Raw genomic sequence first — 24,819 nt, forward strand, 5'->3', positions numbered from 1 at the left:
CTGTACAATACATATTCATCAACATCCTTGTACCTGGCCTGGTTTTCTTTTTATACCATGTCTGTGCTTCATCGTCCCATCCATGAACTCCATATCTCCTTTACGTTGGTTAAGGACCACTGGCAACAAGCCAGTACTATCCTCTGAGGCAGATTACTGATCCACCAATGATCTTCAGCAAAAAATTAACACACTACCTGTTCCATATATCCCAAGTTCAGGTCCCCAGCAAAGAAGAATTCTGCATACTTCAACACTGCTTGCTTCAGCTGGACTATTTAGGATTCATCTACAGACTGTGAACTCATGGCAGGCCATCCTCCAGATGATCTGGCAGGTCCTTCTTCCACTTGTTCAAACTCCTCTTGCAGGCTGCTGGCTGTTGCTTTTGGCTGACCTCTTGGCACAATCTCAGTGCCATTTCGTCATCTACTCGACAGTGGTAGGTGGTGGTGACCATTATCCACTATGCTGATGCAGTGCTGACTACTCCTCCTTCATTTTTATAATTCTCTTTCTATGTCTGTCCTACTCTCTTAGCTATTTCTCCCATCCTTCCTATCACTTTATTACTCTTCTTTCCTCTTATAGTGGCTCTACACTAACTGGCAAGCCTAATGGTTTCCTGTAACCCAAGAAACCATTTATAATGCTAGGCAGTAACCATAAAACCACTTAACAGGGTAATATGCACCCTACGATGGTGCCCCTGTTAACTGGGTGGAGAGATGCAAATGCAGTTTCCATTTGAGAACCAAACCTCCACACGGTAGCAACGTGCCATCTGCCACAAGGGAACATCAGTTTGCTGCTTATGACAGTCCTTCAGGGGTGGTTGCTTGCTTGTGGTTGATAGGTGTGCCTAGCCTGACAAAGCAGTCACTCAAGAACAACAACAGCTCAACAGTGTTCATGAGGCTCCACCACTCCCAAGCATGTATGCAATGGTTAATTAGTAGGCTTAGCTGCTCCATGTGAATGTGGTCCATAAGGGATGGTTGGGTTTTACTTCTCACATAATGCTAGTCAAGAGAGAGCAGACAGATCAGTGTCACCTTCAATGTCTATGTTGCCTAGCCTGGTCCTCTATGCTTCAAAAAGAAGGGGCATACAGGCTTGGATGATTGATGGATGGATGGATAAAACAACCTACAGTATGCCTACCTGTAAGAGATACCAGATACATGAATGAATCAAAATACTGAAAGGGACACAATTTTTTAGAGAAAAATCCTGGTTGTAGATGTGAGCATTTCTGGATATACCCTACACATTAATAACTTCATTACTCTGTCTACACTAATTTTTTCCCCAATCACAGCACATATAACAAAGTTGATGGACAGATTCGGATAAATAACTGTGCATGTAAATCTGTAGATTTTGGTAACAAGAACGTCCTTAAAAATTTCTAATCTTCACCTGAACTTGAGTGCCGGGAAGAGAGAGGCAGGGAGGAAGGTAGACAAATGCAATAGGCTGGCCCAGATGGTAGGAAAAGCAACCACTAGTTGTGTTGCCCACAACTTTTCCTCCTAGCCACACTGCTTCATCACCCTGGAGAAAGAAACAAAAAATACATAGACATGTTTACCAGTTATGTATTAATGCAGTGTAAGTAAAGCTGCCGCCTCTGATACCATAACCAAATATTAAAAGTGGTACAGTAGTTGGTACTGACCATCATCCACTCACTTGATGTAGTGGTGCATTCTTCTTCCTTCACCTTTATCAATGTTTTTCTGTCTGCCTTCCTCTCTTCCTATCTCTCCCACCCTTCCTGTTACTTTATATTACTCTTCTTTCCACTTCTGGTAGTTCTACACTGAGTGACAATCCTAATGGTATCCTGTAACCCAGGAGACCATTTACAACACTGGGTGGTAACCATATAACCAAATATTGGGGTGATGTGGAGCCTACTCCGGTGCTAATGTTAACTGAGTGGAGTAACACAAATGTGGTGTCCATCAGGAAACCAAACCTGCTGTCTTTCCCATGTCCTGCAGAGGCAAGGTGCTCTCTAACACAATGGAACATCAGCTCATTGCACAAGATAACCGTGCAGGGGCAGTTGCTTGCCTGTTGATAGGTCTGCTTGGCCAGAGAGACCGGGGTTACTTAGCAGCAGCAGCAGCAATAATGAACAAACCTCAAGAAATGAGACGGAGTTTTATGCCATGCTCTATTTTCCTGGATGAGGTAAGATGTCTCTATTGCAAGGTTTTAGCTGACACATACAGGGCTTTGCAAATGGATACTCTTCCTGAATTTGAATCACTTGACCTCTCAGCTGACATACATGCATTAATCCAGTAGACCACTGTCATTCTAATTATAATAATAAAAAAAACAAAATACTGTATAACCATTTACATCTGCACCACACTATATTGTCTTCAAACTCTCCATTATTCAATATGGTTCTAAAATACAGGCATATACTATCATTATATGATTTTGGGACAATAATTTATAAATTAAATGGAATTACTGACATGTGCATCCACATCTTCAGAGTCAATCTTGACTTGCACCAGGTGACGGGAGGATCGATTCTTGAGAAGTTCCACCAAGGCAGTTCTTCCTACAAAGTCTCCCTGAAATAAAAGCTTTCATTCAGATATCATGAGTACCAGTACTATACTACTGCACTGTATTCATATCTGATTACTGCATGAATATAGCAGAGGAAATTTAGTATTCAGTTTCTCTTTAACTATTGCCTGACCCAACTTCCTGTTGATGTGCAAACCCATGCTCATCTGGTCATGAACACAGTGGACTGCAGGAAACTGGCCACTTCATCTGGCTGCTCCGTAAAGTCTTTTGTTTAGGGTATGTTAAAGGATTGTCTGTGCTGAAATAGTGTAGCACATGCGATAAGTGTATTACATTCAGAAGATGCTTGTAATGTTCTTTCCAGGGATTCCGGATATCCTCACTACTGAATGAATGGACTATGAAAATAAAGTATGTATAGGAGAACTGAAGTTTCATTTCATTTTTAAAGGCTCTGGATCACCTAATGGCAGCACTCCATGCAGCTCAATCTCTGGCAGTTTACCTATTCAGTCCCTTATCTTTGAGGGAACACCCAATGACCTCGTCCCAAGTCTTTTTCAGTCTGCCTCTCGCAATCTTACCCTTAATGATAACACTTCTTACCTTCTGCACCCAATTATCATCTGCCATCCTCCACATGACCAAACCATCTCAATTTACCTCTCCTCATCAGAACATCAATGCACATCAGTCCCATCCTACTTCTCAACTCGTCCATCATAAACCTAGCCTCCTAAGGCCTCACACTCAAGGATGCACTCCACATCCACCTAATCACTCTCATTTCCATATGTCTGAGCCTGCAAATATCCTCTGCCTTTACTTCCCAGGTCTCACTACCACATAGCACTACACTCCTAACACATGCCACAATATAAAGATCCCTTAGCAAGGTGGGAGAGCCCTCTCAGTGTCAGGAGAGGCAACAGCTCCCTGAACTTCTTCCAACCACTCCTCACTCTGGACACAGAGCTAACTCCAGTCCCATCTCCAGCACATAACATGTCTCCCAAATAACAAAACTTTTCCACACACTCAAGAGATTCACCAGCAAGATCAACCCTTCCACATCTGACAATCTTCACATGCTCTCCCCGGCAAGTTGCACACATGAAATCGGCACTATCTTGCTGTCTACCTCTAATACCACTCCATCTCTTGTGCAGCCATTTATCACAAACACGGCACAAGATGGAATTACATGCCATGCCCTTGTGGCAGATCGCACATGGCCACTCTCCCTCTTCTTTGACAGTACTGCCAGCAGCCCTAGATACCATCACTTTTGTTTTATCTCCATTTACTCCTAAGTCCTTGTACCCCATGCCATTTCCTCTGCCTCCCTTTCATTCTCCGCAGTCAACACCAAATCATCAGCATACAACATCTCCCATGGGAGTCCATTTCTGAAGTCAAGTAAGAGGGCTTCAAGAACCATGATAAACAAGAAAGGGCTCAAGACTGACCCCTGATGCACACCAACATTCACAGAAAACTCATCACTCAAATCTCCAGTCACCCTTACCTGGGTGCGAGCACTCACATACATAGCCAAAACCACACTAACTTGCCACTCCTTGATCCCAAGCTTTCTCATTGCCCATTTCACCATCTCCCCAGGGAGTCTGTCAAAGGCCTTCTCAAACTCAACAAAAACAAAGCACAGATCCCTTTTCTTTCTTATATATTTTTCCTGAAGCTGTCGAACAATGAATATGGCATCAATGGTCCCTGTGCCTGACATAAACTCAAACTGCATCTCATCAATTTTCACTCTTTCTCTAATCATACCTTCAAGAACTCCCTCCATTACAGTACCTTCATTATCTGGTCTAAAAGCTTTATGTCTCTATAATTTCATCTTCCCAGGGCATCACCCTTCCCCTTGTATACATTTACACTTACACTCTTCAGCCAATCATCTGGGGCAACACATTCGAATATAATTGTATTTACCAAGTCAGTAACCAACCCCATTCCTACATCATCTGAGGCTTTCAGCATTTCAGCAGTCAACCCAGACACACCCGGCCTTGCTGGCATCAACCTCTGTGATGTAATGGGGTACATTGTGTGATATGCAAAGTGCATGCAGGGTAACGCATGAGACAGTTAGAAGAAAGTGTTTGGGAGGGTATGTTTGTGTCAGACAGAAAAGGTCAGAAAAGGGAGATAGTCAGATATTCTGGCAGCTACTGAAACAGGAGCTCCAGCTCTCCCTATCACCAGCAGTCCCATTCCCCTTGGGGACACCACCTGATCAGCTGGTGCTACAGCCTACTGCCTAAGGAGAAATAGTTACGGTAAGCTACTGATTTTATATTACAGTATTAGTAAACCATAGACTATGACCCAAACTGCAAAATCAGAATGAGAAATGGGATGCTGAAGTGTACAAAAGAAGAAAATACAATGGATAGCACACAGCAAAAGACCTGATGGTCTTCTTTAGGCTGTTTTTTACTTATGACCATGACATTTACAATGTTTCTGTTTTAAGAGAAAGATAATAAAGCAAGAAAGCTTCGCCTGCATGTTCAAAAAATGACAAGAGAACTGAACTGCGTTCTGGTAGAAGGACTGCTTGGCTGGGAGTGATGATGATCCCGAGGGATGTGTGTCAAGATAAAGTAGCCTGGAGACATCTGTTAGATGTTAAGCCACCCCCTGGACAAGGGCTTTGGCAGGAAGAATGGCATCGGCAAGATAAACAGATTACTAATTGTAGTATTACTGTTCTGGCCTTAGGTTCACTGAGATGCTAATTTCATACACTGCAAGCTGAAGCTGACCTCTTCCTGCAGTCCACCACCCTACCTTCAGGGGATAAGGAGAGAGTCAAGGAACATACAGCATGTTTATCTGAGCGGTGGACCCACCCAGCTATATCAGTGTCATCAAGTGAAGGCACTGCCCTCCACCTTTAACTGCAGCATTAATATTACAGTTTAATAAATAAAAAAACCTACACCTCTAAAAAAATGAAGAGAATAATAAACAAATGCTCTACCTCAATTCTACAAACAGCAAATTATGACTAAGTGTCTACCTTCTTCATGTTAACAAAGTTCAAAAGTCCAGCATCAACAATTGTGGTGTCCATATTCATCTCGGCCCCCCACATCTTGAAACCTTTCTCAATGCGCATTACACTGAGAGCATGAGTACCAAAATCTCCCAAACCTGTTGATAAAAATATTACCATTACATACACAAACAATGATAATGAGTAAATCCAAGAACAAGTACCAATGAAATGGTTTTGTCTTCCTGGCCCACAACTGAGCTGAACTTAATTTCAGAGTTGTCACTTACCTCCATGTGTTTGGGTCATGTAAACCACAAACAGACTTTTATCAAAACAATCATCATCATCATCCTGCTGATTCTAAATTTTATAGACTCTGATGTTTATTAGCTTGTTCCAGCTCAGTCCAGCAATTATCCATACTAATTAAAAGAAAGATACTGAAGAAGAACATGCCGAAAAAACATTACCAAATTCTTCACCACTGCAGTACAAAGCTTCACAGAGGCGAACTGAATCTGAGCGCGGGTGATATATTTCCCAGCCCAGCTCACCAGTGTAGGAGAGTCTCAGAGCTGTTGCCTTGATGCCTGCCACTGTTACCTGTGCCAGATGAGAATCATTTAAGTGACTGCATATGTGTACTGCTATATCTGTAACAAAAAGTGGCACCATTCACTGAAGTATCTTGCAGTAAGTATGGAATACAGTACATGCAGTCATTGCTGTAAGGCAGGGATATACTCCAATATATCACAACTTCTTCCATACAGCTGGCACTGTAAATCTGAGAACTGGAAAAATCAACTTTACAGTGGGCAATGGAACTGTAAATGTTTTTCTACAATTTACAGTGCCAATTAAAAAAAAATGACAATGAATACTTGCTATATCATCCCTGCAAATTGGGGAGAAAAAATACTACTGACATATTTAAGGTCACCAGACTTCCATTTTCAGATGAGAACGATGATTTTTCAGTAGGGAGGGGAATGAATAATTTTACTTCAAGAGAAGAAGGGCAACTTCAGCCTGCAATCCAACACATTAAATGCTCAGATGGGCCTGAAGTCACAGCAACAAATACAATAATAATTTTTTTTTTTTCTCTCTCTCTCTCTCAAGCCCATACCCACCTCCTTAGATGAGAAAAATGGGAACTTTTCACTAAAAGCTGGAGAGAGTTTAGCTAAGATATCCTTTGACTTCGGTCCGGCAACACTGATGCACCCCAAGTCATCCGTCAGATTAGATATGCTTACATTCCAGCCTCCATTCCTGGCATATTCCTGGAGCCACCTGCAAATCATCAAATGGAGGTGTATTTCTGAAGCATTAACTAGATGCAATCTCTACAGGTCTAATTCTGAGGGAAGCCTGGAATTTATTGCTTAAACAATATGATACTTTCCAGCCTTCCTTCCTGGCATATTCCTGTAAGCAAGTGCAAATCCAACACTATCATCAGCAGGAAGTGAATTTTAAAGCATTAACCAGATGTAGCCTTTATGGGTCTGAGATCAGTGGGAAAGTTAGGAGTTTTTGCTCATAATGTCACTCACGAAAGTGTAACATCTAAAAAGTTTGGAATGAGTAACCCAACCCATAGTGGGACAATAAAGGACTGGATGATGGATCAATAGATGGATTGTATTTGTTTAACTACTTGATTATGATGACACATTTTATCCTTTTTTTTTTTTTTTGGGTACAGTATATGGATTAAGATGTTTAACCACTTCATTATCATGACATTTTTGTGCTACCTCCAGATGAACTTACCCAACTTAGATTAGACTTTTGTACTAACAGGGTCAATAATGGCTTAAATTATCCCTGCCAACTAAAAAATAAATCTCTCTCCTAAGCTAAATAAAAGCATCTGGAATTAGTTAGAACAACATGTAAATGATGTCCTTAGGCAACAGGATTACCTTCTGAATGTCATACTGTATTATAACTTAAAAACAGGTAAGAAAGAGCAGATACCCACATTAATAAAAGATATTTGTGGCTAAGAATAATCTTCAGAGAGAGAGAGGGAAAAAAAAAAAAAATCATTGCAATTACTGTCCCAAACTAACTTGCCACTACACCTGATGGGAGGGTATGAAAGAGATCAAATAAAACACACACACATCCATCCATCCATCATCCAATCCTACGTTGCCCCATGAGGAGCGTAGGAGCCCGGGACTAACACACACACATATTATGTACCTCAAATCATGAAGCTCAACCCCTGATCCAGTGATGACCAGGAATGTGCTGTCTTTGGTTCTGGTGAGTGTGAGTTCAGCATAGACCCGGGCATCAGGGGACAGCATGTGCGTGATCACTGTACGACCCACCCGAGGAATACTGTGGAAGATCTCAATATTGTACAGTCTTTCTATTATCACAGTGAAAGTGAAAGTGAAAAAGTGGGTGAACTATCAACAGAGTGCCCACTGAATGGGCCCCACAATGATCCACATATCATTTAAACCCCTAAATATTACTTCATATAGAGAAATACTGTGCTTTCCCAGGATACACAGGATCAGCATGCACAGATTTTCCTTACATGGGGAAAAAAAAAAAAAATACTCTGGGACTGCCCTTACACAGAAATTTCATCTCCACTGTGTGGTACCCAACTGGATCAAACTAGTTTTCAAAAGTGTCTTAAACTGCCCATGTGGTTGTCACAGCCACCATGATGCTCCCACAATCCTCTGCATGTCCTTCTACCCCTACCTGGGAACCATATGTGGAATGATCGCTCCAGCCACAGTTGAAATAAGTGGAGATAGCCATGCTAACTCTGCCATGTAACTGTAGTTTTACCCTTTAGTGACCTGTTTGATGCTCAGTGTTAATCGCTGTGGTCAACAATAGCACCATCTACTGGCCTGAGTGCAAGCCACTGTCCTTTGCAACAAGGAGTTCAAGGTAGGTCCCAGACTCAGCCACTTAGTCTTGGAACTCTCATCCCTTTTTCAATAAGCCAGATATCATTGTCAGGTAAGATGAGACTGTCTCACTTATCTATTACTTTAAACCACTTTAATGTAACTGTACAGTACACACTAAATTTTACTTGATAAGTCCTCTTCATCTGATGCTGTCAAAATCATTCCATTATCACTCAATAATACTTAGTACTCTTACCATCTCTCATAGTTTTTCTAATGTTCATTTGCTTCTTCAGATCACTGCCTGCATAAAATTTCAATATTTTTTTCCCTTAGCTTTTTTATATCATGAGCAGTTGATGAACCACTACCATATGTGTTACACCTTCTGCATGCGAACAAGGTGCAGTTTTTTCAACAGTTCAACCTTATCCTGTTTTATTTCATTTTTTTTTTAACAATAAAAGTGTCTTGCTCCATTTAATCCCTTCAAATACCTGTTGATACACCACTGTGATCTGACAGACGGGTGAAAATATATGTGAAGTTACAAGCGTCGAGTGCAGTACGTCACTGGGTAGCAACATATCAGTTATTATGGTAACAGTGTGCCCCATGGCGACTGGCTTCATATGCAGACAACCTAGAAACATAATGATGCTTATTGACTCCACACTCACTTATATAGTGTCTCAGTAAATAGCAGAGATGACAATAACCTTTTGATTTGACTATACTAGTAATTAGAGAATGAATAAACTGATGTGGCAATATAGTATTTAAGGATAAACTTAACTAAAAGAATGAGAAATTTGATAGGTGTTGAATTCACAAGAACAGAAATTGATGGTCAGGAATGGTTAATTGCGAGAATTTCATATTCGGAGACAAAATACACTGCTAACAATATTGGCTCACAAAGTTAGTTAGGAGAAATATGAGAGAATAAGGTCATCTGTTTCATGACTAAGAGTAGCAAAATTAGTGCAAACATTGCTGATCTGGTCGCTCCAGTCTTTTTAGGGAGTTATTTTTCAGCTATTAGGAAAAAAAAATTAGAGTAAACTTGTGGGCCTTGAATCAATAAACATTTATTCCCATTTATTGCTTTATTTGATTACTGGGGGTTTCATCATCGCAGCAGTTTGGCAGAACAATTAACCACAATCAAGGAGGTTTGACTGTACTGGAATAGATGGGTAATTATGCTTGACATCCCACTGACACCTGCATCTTTCTCATATGCCACAGTCAGGGTTAAATATACATAAAATGAAATAAGAAACAGACAAAATACAGGGACAATCACCAAGACATGCAATGTAAGCAGTCCAAGCAATCACACACCACACTCAACACTATCTGTTGCTCCTGGTAAATTAGTGTGGCTGGCATAGGAATTTCAAGTGTCCTCATAATTTTGTCTGGATTAAAAGAGATGCCAGATCATCTGATGCTGGAAAACTGGTATTGTGCCTGTACCTGTATACAGAAATCCCTCATTTATCCAAACATCCATTATCCATACGATCCATAACCTGGATGCTGTTATCTGGCCGTATTAAACCATTATATGTACATTTTCCATTTTATCTGGGTAAAATGCTTGGGTCTGGGTGGAAATTATGGTTGCGTGGACATTTTTGCCTACCTAGGCAGGAATAGCCAGGTGGCGCTGCACTGTCTGGCTTGGTAGTTCACCCAGCGTCTACTAGAGACCCCCTCAGCCGTTCCTAATTCCCGTGTGTCAACCATGTAGTGAGGAGCTTCTCTTGTATAGTTGTTATGGCGGCACATGTGTTGGCCATCCTCCGTTTGAGCACATTCCAGGCAAACCTGAAGCAGGTGCAAGAGTATGCCAAGCACCCAAATGGAGACAGAGAGATGGTGCCTCTGCCTTGTGGAGGATCTGCATTCTGTGCGGCAGAGTGTCATCCAATGCCTGAATTATCACTCCTATTTCCAGTCCAAGATCAACTCCTTTTTCAGGCCTCTGACCCCCACCCAGTCCACCTCTTCTCTGTCACCATCACAAGATCAAACCACACCAACGACGGAACCACAACCTAGCATGTCATCAGCCATTGTGTCTCCCCTGGATAAGAGTTTGTGGCTGTCTTCTGAGTCACCTGAAGCAGGGAGTCCATCACCTCGTCCCACAGCTGCTCCTCTGGGCTGATTGCTGGAGCTCCTCCTTGACTGACTGTGACTTAGCCCAACATGGTAGGCCACTAGACCACCAGGGATGTACTGTGCAGTGCAACGGCTTTGCCAGCCACAGTGCAACAATCAGAGTCAAGGAGGTGGCTGGTTATTCAGCATGACGCCCTGCTAGGAATCATGAGTGTTCACCTTGATTTTACTCCAGCTTACTGTACTGAACCATGATTTTATTCTATTTTACCATAATTTTATTGCATTTTACCATTGTGTTTTATGTGCCCACTGCATTTTTCTTGTGTAGCCATTTTTTTTTTTTTTTTAATGTTTTTTCATGTTATTGCAGGGTATGACCCTGCAGTGGTGATTGCTTGTCTGTGGTTGATGGGTCTGCTTGACCATGGTAACTGCTTGGCTGTTGTTTGTAGGCCTGCGTGACCAGACAGAGTAGTAAAAAATAATAGGAACAAATGTTGCACGATGTACTGTAGTGGCCTTTTACAATGGCTTTCAAAGTTAAGTTGTATACGAAGGGGGGCCAGGGGAGATGTCTTTTATCCAGACAGATCCGTTTTCTCAACATGCCTTTGACTCTATTGCGTCGGATAAATGGGGGATTACTTTATATAAAATATGAGTGGATAGTTTGCCAATGAGATGGAGCTGCGAATACTGAAGGCTTGAATGATACTGTGTGTGAACAGATGTGCAGCCCTATTCAACGGATGTTTGGATGCTAACTCTCATGCTTTTCACAGTTATACCATAGATGACGATGTCTGTCTATCTATCTGTCTGTCTACTGCCAGACGCTTCAATCCCATTAGGGGTGGCCACAAACAAATTGCCTCCATGTCACCCTGCCCCCTGCCATTTCACTACTCTGCACTCAGCTCACACCCCCTTTTCTCATATACCTCTCCACTCCATCCCTCCACCTCATCCTTGGCCTTCCCCTCCCTCTCCCCCCCCTCCATCTCACTCACATACACTCTCCTCGTTGGTCTCTGATTCTCCATCCTCTCCACATGGCCAAACCAACTCAGCGTATTTCTCCTAATGCTTTCTATCACACCCACATGCATACCGCAATGCTCCTTCACTTCCTCATTTGTCAGTCTGTCTCTCCAAGTAACTCCACATGCTCCTCTCAAATAATTCATTTCCAATGCCCTCACTCTTGACTTGTGTCCTTCCAACAAGGTCCAAGCTTCAATTCCATACATTAGAGCTGGTATCACAATAATGTCATACAGTAACTTTTTCACTTCCATGCTCACTTCCCTGTTTCTTATTACTGCTTTCAAAGAACCAGCAACTTTTCTTCCTTGTTGTACCCTTTCAAGCACTTCACCCTCCAAACTTCCATCCTTACTCATCACACTACCCAAATGTAATGGGGTGTATAGATGCCCATGTTGCTTAGAGGCAATATGGGGATCCTCTCTTTGGCTCAGTGGTAACGTGCGCGTGTATGAGGTGCGAGGGCCCAGGATCAAATCCCAGCCTGACCAGTGATTAATTTGTTACGTTTCAGTTTGGGCCTTTACTCTAGTTGGCAGCAATGTGGGATGTGGGGCGGGCCTTAGAGGGCCATGATGCTGTTGACAGTGTCTTAAGCCTTACATCCCGGGGGTGAGCTGCCTGTGTGATTTGTGGGCTCCCCCACTGGTGGCCTCCAGTGTGCTACGCTACCACGTGTGTTCGAAACTGACCAAATTAATCACCAGGGGGTGAAAAGAGTGATGTAATGGGGTGTATAAAAGCCCGTGTTGCTTAGAGGCAATGTGGGGATCCTCTCTTTGGCTCAGTGGTAACATGCACATGTATGATGCACATGGGCCTGAGATCGAATCTCGGCTAGACCAGTGATTTTGTTAAGTTTCATTTCAGTTATTACACAAGTACTTAAATGCACTCACATTTTCCATATCCTCACATCCAACCTCACTGACCATCCAGTGACTTCATTTCTCTCGAAGACCATAACTTTACTCTTCCCTACATTCACCATTAGATTCCAGTTCTTACACACTCTCCCAAACTCATTCACCAAGTCTTGTAGTTCCCCTTTATCTTCACTTAGCAATACAGTATCATCTGCAAACAACAGTGCAAGGAGTTTCCAAACACTGCCCTCTCTCATTAGGGTTGCTCCAACATCCACTGCCCTACCTTGTATCTCTTTTATTACCCCATTCATATACAGACTGAAGAACCATGGAGATATGACACATCCCTGTTTCAATCCAACATGCAAATAGAAAAATTCACTCAGTTCACTACTCACATACACTGCAGGCTTTGCCTCCTCAAACATACTCTTCATGGCATTCAACAACCTCCCATGTTCTTCATAATTATATTCTTAATATTTTCCACATTTCATGTCTATGCACCCTCTCATATGCTTTCTCCAAATCAATGATGGTCTCATACAACTTCTTTCCCTTCTCTAGAAACTTTTCCACTTAAGACCTTTGAATGAATATCTGATCTACAGTACAACCTCTTCCTTTCCTAAAACCTCTGTTTTTTTCACCAACTAATTCCTCTGTTATTTCCCAAACTCTGTCAATAGGTATCCTACCATATACTTTTCCTATTACACTATGAAGACAAATGCCCCTATGATTACCACACACTTCTTTTTCCCTTTCTCCTTTGTACAGAGGAATAATAATAACTGACTTCCAATCCTCCAGGACACTACCTTCCTCCCAAGCCAATCTGCACATCTTCCTTATCCATTCTACTCTCTCTCTCTCTCAAATAAGGAAGAGTAGATGGAGTTGCGAGTGGAGAGTGGGTGAGTAAAGGACAGACAATGTCACTGACAACAATGGCAACAATCACAATGACTGATGATGATGACAATGAAAAACAAGAAGTATGCATGCATTTCTCAACTTTAGTCAAAATAGGATGAGGCTTGCCAGTGCAAATAAGAAAAGCTTCAGAGTGGTAGTAAACAGCTGTAATTCATATCAACAATGAACAGGTGTCTCTCTCTCTCAAATAAGGAAGAGTAGATGGAGTTGCAAGTGGGAAATGGGTGAGTACAGGACAGACAGGAGCATTCATCATATGTCAAGCCATCCTTTGTTGAGTACGGGTACCCACAATCTACTGTATGATTCATGGGGATGGAGGTGGTTGGGGAGTGACTTGGAAAATAACATAGGACTCATGTGGTGTATCTCATATTCACCTGCCACTCATCACATAATACACTGTCAGTTTACAGCTTATCATCAAGAAAATGTGCAGAGAACTAACTTTAAGTGATAAATATTCTTCTGGCTTATGGTAATAATCACAAAAATACAGTACATTTCCAACTTCAAGGCAATTTTGAGGTAAATCATGCAAGATTTTATGTATACAGAAAAAAAATTTCATTAATACTGTATTTGAATTACACCAAGCTTTAGGTAAGGAAACTTTAATACAGGCATATTTAATTGCACTATTATAGCAGCCTCCTACCTGTTGGCAGTGATGAAGTTTAGAAATTCTGCAGCCTGAGGTCCTTCTACCATCAGCTTGGCAAAGGGTGTCAAGTCAATTACTCCAGCTGCTGTCATCACTCGCTGCACCTCCTTGCCCACTGCACTGTGCCAGTTGGTCCTGAGCACAGTTTTAAGATACCAGTTCCTTTAATACAGTGATGCCTATCATATTTTATTCTTCCTACTTTTGGAAAATTATATCCAGCTTTGCAGAATTTGAAATCGTGGCATTAGATACCGTTTTCATATAAACCTTCACTACCATGGGGCTCTCTTAAGTATATTAAAACTGATAGCAGTATAAATAAACTAATATATATATATACATATATATACATATATATAAAAATATATATATATATATATATATATATATATATATATATATATATATATATGTATTGTAATGCGGTTCCCATATGGTAACATCAAGTTCTCTCTCTCTTTGTCTCACTGAACATGATTACCAACAACTTAGGAAAAAATTCCTCATACTGATGGGATTAGATGCATTTTCCATTAATCCTTCCAGTACGATATGTCTTTTATATTCCTTATAGTCAATATTAGATTATATAAAAGTTAAGGACGTATAGTTACTGCTCAGATTGAAGGGGCTAACACCTCATTCCAAGTGGTTCTTCTAAAACTAAAATGTGTCAGGCAGTATCTACAATCCAGTGTTGTGTGTCATAATAACTTGGTGGATACAGTTTCTAACCCCTTTAACGTGTTAATGCCCCGCCAATAGAGTCCTCTTGTTACTAGAAATCAGGTGCACCTCTAAACAGTAGTATACTTAATATTAGGAGGCACTCCACTATAATGCTTGGTGTTTTAATAATATATGGATAATTTTTACCTGAAGCACTATCCCATGATTTCATCTAAGTCTGCTATACAACATATAACATGAATGGAACCTTATGATGGTTGTTATGAGATATTTCATGACATCCCTAACTAACCAATATAGCTTTTCACAGTAACTTTCCCCCTTAAATTTCAACCACTTCTCTCATTTACTTTTGGCCATTTTTTTTATCTGCCATTATTTCACAAACACAAAAGTAATTCTGGTATCCCTCTGATTCTGTCACAGTTTGAGGTACATTATCAACATCATGTCAAATAAAAGAAAAAGATTACAGTTTGCAAAGGCACAGTACAAGTCTTTATTAAATTTGTGTATGGTTTCCAACCATACTGCATCCCTAATTTTTTAGCATAAAATTAAGTCCACTAAAAATTTACATACAAGAACTAAAATTCAGTTGTTAACTATCTTTTAGGAAAGCCATGATACTGACAGAAGAGCACCAAGGTACTATACGGTTACAGTATTTCAGCTGACGTGTTTTTGAGCTGGCTGAGAGAAATAGACAGTTCATTCAATCTACCTGTAACATCTTTTCCCATTCAGGGATACTGGTAACAAAAATGGAGTGGTACAAACTGAAAGGAGGGGTAAATGACTGTCATGACTTTCTTTCCTTGTTTCTTGCATTATTCATTAATTCAACTTGACCTCACCTCCCGAAGCTAGGAATATACTCTGGGTGCTGACCATCCTCAGTGAACCAGGCAGGTTGCTCCCATCCGCTGTGGAAGTGCATTCGAGCCCCTCGCTTAATGTGTAATTCATATGCACTGCTAATTCTCTTCGTCGGTCGACCTAAGAACAGTTGCAAGGAATATAGTACAGTATTATCATGTTCTGGTATTGTGTTCTTGGGGGTAAAACTGACTGACTGTGGCACTAAAGGAGGTTTTTTTTCATGTGACAGAACCAAACCACTCATATTACTTTATGTTACTGCTGCATGAAATCTGATGAGCCTTAGTTGTTGGGTAGGAACATGTCTCCCTGGTTACTTGTTGCATCAACCCTTCAATCTGACTACAATTGGCCATAAAATGAGGCAACAGGAGTTAAGAGATCTTTGTCAGGTTAGAGCAAACGCACTATAGCAAGAAGCACTGACCCTGCTGGCCCTCAGAAGTGTTGCTACAATCACTATCTTTGTATGAGGTGGTGGAGGGATAGGGAAACAAAGATGGGTATGTCAGTGTTGCCTTATGAAAAAGTCTGTTCTCAGCACCATGGAATTGGAAGAATGTGAGCAAGTTTACAGAACTTCAAATTTCTAACGTAAAATGGTATGAAAATGTAGAATCAGAAAAATGTAGGTAAAACAGATTATTAAATGACTTTCACAATTATTCTAATTTCACTATAAATAAGCAAAAAGAAAACTAACTTTTGATGTTTCAGAAAAATGATTGCAACTACTGTACTAACGCATGCATAAAACATTTGGATTATCTACTCACATGCTACCATACCTCTTACTTTTCCCTTTGATTTGTACTCTATATAAATAAAACACAAGCAAACAAATGACAAAAATTTGTTAAAGACCATGATATTCTTATGCTAATACTGTGGAACACAATAAAAACTAAAGGCCCCCCCAAGGGGGGAATCACACCAGCCGCATGCCAATGAATATCTCGTGCAACTCGGAATGTGACCTTGACCATGACTTTGACCTACTTTCACCAATTTTGGATTCGTAGGAGGTTTTCATCCCTACTATGCACCTGTAAAATTTTGTGATGATAACTTGAGCAGTTGCGAAATTATTGTGGTAACAGACACACAGACCCTGACCTACTTTCACCAATTTTGAACTTGTAGAAGATTTCCTTCCCTAATACACAACTGTAAAATTTTGTGATGATATCTTGTGCAGTTGCAAAGTTATCATGCTAACAGACACACAGACAAATTGAAAACAATACCAGCTTCGCTATTGCGGCTGGTAACTATTGTACACATACATATGTACGCAATGCAAATCTATTGTGACAAATGATTTTGGTATATCTATCAGCTACTGTAAGTCTTGTCTGCAGGAGTAGACATATTTATCTGCATATGAAGTCTGTTCAGAAAGTACAGTATTTGACTTTGGGCTCTAAAAAAATAAACAGCTAACCTGTTGAGCTAGGACACTAATCTCCCTTAAAGTAGGCCCATTCTGACTTGACACACATAGCCCAGCATTCCTTTCACTGCCTGAAACATTTTTCAAGGTCGGTTTTTAGTATCTCCTGCAGGTGCATTATCACATTTGTCATTTCGGGTGGTTATTCTTGGGCTACAGTTGTTGTTCAACCAAGTCCATCTGATCAAGCAAACCTGTCGACCACACGTAAGCAACTGCCCATATGGAGTTGTCCCATGGGTTCCTCCCTACATCGTTGATGTTGTTTCTGAGCCTTTGTGTGGTACGTGCTATGTGCAGTGGTCCATGATATGTGGACCTATTCTTCAAGCAGGGCACATGTCATCTGTAATTCCACCTAACCCAGATCTATGTAGTTGAGAAGGGCCAGGTAATGTCCTGATTTACGCCTAGCAAGATGAACTCTATCAAATTTGTTTAACCCCTAAAATGCAGTCAACGTTCCGGAACGTCCCCCAAGGAAAAGGCGGTCGATGTTCATGAACGCATTACTATTCCACCAGCCTATCATATACTAGGAGTGTGGTGTGGATCTCTGTATCGATTACTTCACAGAATACCACACACTGAAGACAATAGTGTGAACAGTTGTGGTTATATGAACAGTTGTACATACTGTATTAACATATGTAAAAGAGGTGAAGAGAGTAAGACAGGGTGGAAGTGAAGTTAGTAGGGGAGTGAAAGATAAAAATGGTAGATTACTAGTGGAGAAGGGAGAAAAAGTGAGCAGATGGAGAGAACACTTTAAGGAATTGTTGAACATAGAGGATGGAAGTAATGCGAGTATAAGTGGCTGGGGAATGGCTGGGAGAAGGAGGGAGGTGAGAAGACAGGAAAAATCAGTAGGATAGAAGTTGTGGAAGCAATGAAGAAAGTTAAATTGGGGAAAGCCCCAGGAATTGATGGAGTGTGTGGTGAAATGCTGAAGCATGGGGGAGAGATAGTAGTAGAATGGATGTGGAAGATGTGCAGATTGGCCGGGGAGGAAGGTAGAGTCCCGGAGGATTGTAAGTCAGGTATAATTATTCCCTTGTACAAAGGAAAAGGGGAAAAAGAAGTGTGTGTGGTAATCATAGGGGCATTTGTCTTTTTAGTATAATAGGAAAAGAGTATGGTAGGATACTTATTGACAGAGTTAGAGAAAGAACAGAGGAATTAGTTGGAGAAGAACAGGGAAGCTTTAGGAAGGGAAGAGGTTGTGTAGGTCAGATATTCATTCTTAGATCTTTAGTGGAGAAGTTTCTAGAGAAGGGAATGAAGTTGTATGCGGCTTTCATGGATTTGGAGAAAGCATATAACAGGGTCGATAGACAAGGATTGTGGAAAGTATTAAGAGAATATGGAGTAGATTGGAAGTTGTTGAATGCTGTGTAAGTATGAAGACTTACAGTAGCTGTATGATGGTGCTACGGCTGCAGTGTGTGTGGATGGTGAACTGAGTGAATTTTTCTCTTTGAAGGTTGGGTTGAAACAGGGATGTGTCATGTCTCCATGGTTGTTCAATCTGTACATGGATGGGGTAATAAAAGAGGTACAAGGTAGGGTAGTGGATGTTGGAGTGGCCCTGGTGAGAGAGGGTAGTTTTTGGAAACTCCCTGTACTGTTGTTTGCAGATGATACTGTGTTGTTGAGCGAAGACGAAGGGGAGCTGCAAGGCATGGTGGATGAGTTTGGAAGAGTGTGTGAGAAACGGACTCTAAAGGTGAATGCAGGGAAGAGTAAAGTGATGGTGTTTGAGAGAGGTGAAGTCAGTGAATGTACAGTGAAGTTGGATGATGGGGAATTGGAAAATGTGAGTATATTTAAGTACTTGGGTAGTGTGATGAGTAAGGATGGAGGTTTGGAGGGTGAAGTGCTTGAGAGGGTACGGCAGGGAAGAAAGGTTGCTGGTTCCTTGAAAGCAGTGATAAGAAACAGGGAAGTGAGCATGGAAGTGAAAAAGTTACTACACGACAGTATTGTGATACCAACTCTAATGTATGGAAGTGAAGCTTGGATGTTGTTGGAAGGACACAAGGCAAGAGTGAGAGCAGTGGAAATGAGTTATTTAAGAGGAGCCTGTGGAGTCACATGCAGAGACTGGCTGACAAATGAGGATATAAAGGAGCATTGTGGTGTGGATGTGGATGTGATAGGAGGCGTTAGGAGGAATACACTGAGGTGGTTTGGCCATCTGGAGAGGATGGAGGGTGAAAGACTGACAAAGAGAGTGTATGTGAGTGAGGTGGAGGTGGGGAGAGGGAGGGGGAGGCCAAGGATGAGATGGAGGGATGGGGTGGAGAGGTATATGAGAGAGGGGGGTGTGAGTTGGGAGCAGGGCAGTGAAATGGCAGGGGACAGGGCGACGTGGAGGCGATTTGTTTGTGGCCACCCCGAACGGGATTGAGGCGTCTGGCAATAGATAGATAGATAGGAATTATAACTGTAGAGACATATGATAAGAAAGATTTTACATATATATTGTGTGTGGTGTTCAAAGTGAACCATGAAGACACAGAACAGTGTACATAATGTAAAAACAATATATTTTAGTCTGTTGTTACAAATAAGAGCAGAAAACAAGACTTTCTGCCAGCGGGCTCTCAGTTGCGTGCCACTAAGAGTGACCTTGACACACCACCACCCCTCTCACTCACCTCCCACCACCATTCAGCCTGCATGCAATTTGAAGTGAGTAACATCAAATTCTTTGTTTTTTTCAGCTATTCTGATCCATTTATGCATGTTTTGCCTGATTTCATAACACTTTATTTTTTCCAAATACAGTAATACGCCTCACAAGGATGTAAAATTGGAAAGTAGCCTGCCATTTAAGGGTCAAGGACACCTCTGATGTGTGGAAGTCAGAGGAGAGGGCTTGTAATATAGTTTCTGACTGAGGTGTTGTACTGCCCTGTGCATGAAGCACAAGGTCTGTTCAGAAAGTATCCAACCTTAGGTTCTAAAAAAATAAACACCTGTAGCTAACCTGTTGATCTAGGACACTAATCTCCCTCAAAGTTGGCCCCTTCTGACTTGACACATATAACCTGGCATTCTTTCCACTGCCTCAAACATTTTTCAAAGTCAGTTTTCCATATCTCCTGCAGGTGCTTCACTGCATTCGTCATGATCTCTTCTCTCGGATGAACATTGCTCAAGACATGCTGGAGTGTGCAAATTGCAATCCAGACTTCCTGAAGACTGTTATCACTGGAGATGAGACTTGGGTGTCTGAGTACAACACAAAAACCAAAGCACAGTCGTCCCAGTGGAGGCATGCAGGGTCACCTGAGCCAAAGAAAGCATGACAGGTGAAATGCACTCACATGTTGACAGTTTTTTTTTTGACTAACGTGGTGTTGTGCATCACAAATACACACCAGGTCTGACTGTCAACAAATATCACTATCTAAATGTTATCCGTAGTCTTCTTGGTGCACTTTGATGGAAGAAATCATACTTCTGAAAAGCAGCAAGTTGGGAGCTGCAACACAACAAAACCCCTGTCCATTCTTGTCAATTGATTCAGGAATTTTTGGCTAAGCTCAACATCCCGCAAGTCTGGCTAGCTCCCTACTTACCAGACATGGCTCTGTGCAACTTTTGGTTATTCCCCAAGCTCAAAACTCTGCTGAAGAGTTCCTGATTTGAGACATGAGAAGAGATCATGATGAATGAAATGAAGCACCTGCAAGAGATACTGAAAACCGACTTTAAAAAATGTTTCAGGCAGTGGAAAGAATGCTGGGTTATATGTGTCAAATCAGAAGGGGCCTACTTTGAGGGAGATTAATAATCTACCACTTACATCCTTCACACTTTCACATTTCTTTCTGCTGTCACTTCTACATTTCTGCACCTCTTTCCAAAATAACTTTCTATTTCCTGAGTAATTTGCACTCACTTTTCTTCCTAAATCATCATTGACCTCCTTTTTCCTCTTTACTAGTCTCTTTACGTGTTTCTTGCTCTCAATATATTCAGTTCTTATTTCAACTGAACCCTTGTTCTGTAACCACTCTAGCCACTTCTTCCTCTTTTCTTCCACTGCTCATTTAACATCTTTACCCCACCATGCCATACCTTACTTCTTTGCCACACCACACACTGCTTTAGCATTCCTAACTAAGCAATCCCTATATGAATTCCACAGGCTGTCCAGATCCATTTCATTCCAATTCACTGATTCCAACTCCTCCCCTACTTTGGTCCTGTATTCATCTGCCATTTCTTTGATCTTCAGCTTCTCGACTTTCAGTCTTTCTTCCTGACTGTTCCTCTCTCTCCTGGTTTACCTCACTCCTCTCAGCTTGATCCGCATACCACAATCATGTGACCTGACAGACCTTCACATCATCCACTCACAGCCTTCATATCAGCAACCGTTCCCAGCATCGACCTCTCTACAAGCACATAATCAATCAGGTTCCTTTCAACACGATCTCTGCTCCCTCCATACCATGTATATCTATGTGCATCTTTGTATTTGGAATATGAGTTACAAATGCACAACCTCATTTCCTGATACACATCCTTAAGTCACTTCCCATGATCATTTTCTGGTAATCCATTACAACCCATTATACAACCCATTATGTCATCCTCAGGACCAGTGCCTACTCTTCCATTCGTGTCACCCATTACGATCAATTTATATACATGATTGGATGATGGATGGATGGATATATATATAGGTATGCAATTGGTTAAGTAAAAAACCATCACTAGGCAGGGTATTGTATATCAGGGTAGATTCAGCATGTAAAGTATAGGGATGCATTTTTGAGCCTTGGGCTTCTCCCCTAACCAAGTCCTAAATCCCCCCAAATGAGTTAAAAAACAAGTTTTTAGCTCACCTAAACCCTTAAATAGCTTTAAAACAAGCTAAACTAAGCCTAAAAGCAGTTTATAGCTCATCTAAACCCAAACATAAAATCTGGAAATTGTCAAATATACGTCTGGAAAAAAACTTTGTAAGTTGTACCCCAAAATGACAATGTTCACCCCACTTAGGACTAAAACATATTAATATGTCTAAAAACAGTTTATAAATCTACCTAAACACAAAATTTAAGTCTAAAATATCACCAAAATTGGTAAGAAATATCTAAGCCCACTGTTACTCTGGGGTCTGGCTATTGTTAGGAGGGGTATGGTGGTATGTCTACTCCCATCACATAGCCAGGGTATCGCATCTAGGGGTATCGTATATCGGGGTATAACTGTATATATAGATAGACTGATACATACACAGGTAGACAGATATAGATAGACTGATAGATCAATGGACAGGTATATAGACAGACTGACAGACAGATAGATAGACAGACATATAGACAGATGGCTAGATAGACAGATAGATTGACTGACGGACTGATAGACAGACTGATGGGTAGACAGATAGACAGGTAGAGAGACAGATAGACAGACAGACAGACAGACAGATAGACAGACAGATAGATAGATAGATAGATGCAGATACAGAATCACGAAAAAAAATCCGTTACCTGCAAATCTTTCATCGTGTGGGTAGACGATAGCATTGTTCATACCATAACCTTCCCTTGCTTTGGCCATAGTGTATTCATCAGTCACCCAGGACTTGAATCTCAATGGGTCACACTCATTCAACTCAAAAGGTGGGTATCCATTCATAATCCAGTCTGCCAAGTACTTGCCGATCCCTCCACCATGGACAATACCATACCTGGCAGCAGAAAAGAGAGCAAATTAGTAACAGCCATTCCCATATTACCCTCTTTGACATGTAATATGTCACCAGTATGCCAGTTACTAGCTGTAAGCCAGCAACCAACAAATGGCTAGCATTAAGGCCATAATAAGCCAGCAATAAACCATTATAGTTCATTCATTTTTAACTAGGTGAATATATTTGTCCATTTGCTACTTATTTTGTGTGGCTCAATGGCAAAGTAAGACACTACTACAGCTCTAAGTTCTCTCCACAGATGTTCTTTATGATTAGCATCATGTTTGAGCTTTAATCTCTTGTTATATCTCAATGATGGAAAGGTGGCAATTTAATGCCTACTTAAGGTGAGCAAAATACAGTACATAACAGAAAGCCATAAACTAATCACTGCGGTCACTGATGGAAGATAATGTTCTGTATTTCGTTATTTAATAAACTTTCTATAAATGACAGGAACCTTAACTATCTTATTTTTCCTACTGCTACATAATTTTATTCAGCTTATGGGCAGGTGCTCATCGTCTAATGATTAAAAACAACTTCCAGTAGCACTCCAAAAATGGCAAAAATCTTAAGACAACTACAGTATTCTCTACTCACTACTGCCAGATTTTTTGTTTCCAGCGTAGGAGTGGCCTCTTTGTCCTCTAAAGATTAGTCTGGCTGTAAAGCTGTCCCAAACTACTCTAGAACTTTGAGATATCTTGTATCAACTCACCCAAATCCTGCAGCAATCCACATATTTGGCAAAACATCTGGTCCCAGCAGAGGCAGAACATCAGGAGTGTAGGTGATGGGACCATTGACCACACTCTGGATGCTGGCAGAGGCAAAGCTTGGGATCAACTCCATGGCTACTTCCAGGTGTGGCTCCAGACGTTCCAGATCTGGTTCAAACAACTCCTTGCCAAACCCTAAAGTCCGTGAGAAAAACAATTAGGAACAGTGAAGATTTTATGCTTATTTTATCTAACCTCTACTTTGCATGAAAATGACAACTTCTGGATTGCATGCTGGCAATGAGAGAGAGAGAGAGAGAGAGAGAGAGAGAGAGAGAGAGAGATTGGATTTAACAGACACTTTGAAGGCCCTGGACAAACCATCAGACATACCAGATACCATCCATTATATGGGAAAAAAACACACAGACCCACCAGACAACTCTGGGTCCACCAGATATTTTTCTGCATTTAACATATACTATCTGTTAAGTAGGGTGTATGACACATGCCTACCAGATCACTCTCCATGCAGGGGATGACTCAGAACATAGTTACCTGTGCTGATGGCAGCTTTTCCCACCCACTTGGGCTTGGTTAGGGAGGACAACGGTGTGAAATTATGGGCCAAGTTAGTGTAAAATGGGTATAGTTTTCATTCTTAGTATAAGAATATAGTATTTTACTCATTTATACTCCACTGTGTACTTGAAATCCCACTTCAGGGGGGAACCGTCAGATTTACCGGATTATATATATATATATATATATATATATATATATATATACAGTAAAAGTCCAATTTTTCGGCATCCAATTCCCCGGCAAATCTGACATTTCGGCAGTTTTGAGAAATAGTCCCATTTATGAAAATCTCTGATCGTTCGGCAGATTTTCCGATTTTTTTCGTCCCCTCTACTGCTGGGGACTTCTTCCAGCAGTAGCAGGCTCCAATCAACCCCTTCTATTGTACATATGTAAATAAGGAACCTACTATAAGTTTAGGTAAATGCATGTGAACTTGTAGGCCTACTGTACCATTACATTTATATACAGTATGTTCACTAATTTCTTTATTTTTCATATTCATTTATAGTACTGTATTCATTACAGTATTGTACAGTATCAAACAGTATACAGTACTCTCTCCAAACACATCTGTAATGATATGAGTAGTGATGATAGTGTTCACCGAAACATATAAGGTA

The 24,819-nt window shown here is 41.0% G+C and overlaps 1 protein-coding gene across 1 annotated transcript in view; it reads right to left on the reverse strand.

Annotated features, from left to right (window-relative positions):
* The window catches only part of LOC145391354 (dimethylglycine dehydrogenase, mitochondrial-like), a 67,982-nt gene that overhangs the window by 2,296 nt on the left and 40,867 nt on the right, over positions 1-24,819 (reverse strand). Inside the window, exons 9-18 of the mRNA XM_080265952.1 lie at positions 23,611-23,806; positions 22,687-22,886; positions 15,696-15,837; positions 14,140-14,280; positions 7,814-7,954; positions 6,730-6,892; positions 6,064-6,196; positions 5,615-5,748; positions 2,499-2,600; positions 1,423-1,557 (exon numbers count right to left, since the gene is read on the reverse strand). Coding sequence (XP_080122078.1) covers positions 1,423-1,557; positions 2,499-2,600; positions 5,615-5,748; positions 6,064-6,196; positions 6,730-6,892; positions 7,814-7,954; positions 14,140-14,280; positions 15,696-15,837; positions 22,687-22,886; positions 23,611-23,806 — 1,487 coding nt within the window. The remainder of the gene's footprint in view (positions 1-1,422; positions 1,558-2,498; positions 2,601-5,614; positions 5,749-6,063; positions 6,197-6,729; positions 6,893-7,813; positions 7,955-14,139; positions 14,281-15,695; positions 15,838-22,686; positions 22,887-23,610; positions 23,807-24,819) is intronic.

Source organism: Coenobita brevimanus, chromosome 18 (assembly GCF_032717465.1).
Source record: "Coenobita brevimanus isolate Jiangsu-jjx chromosome 18, ASM3271746v2, whole genome shotgun sequence".
Taxonomy (NCBI): Eukaryota; Metazoa; Arthropoda; class Malacostraca; order Decapoda; family Coenobitidae; genus Coenobita; species Coenobita brevimanus.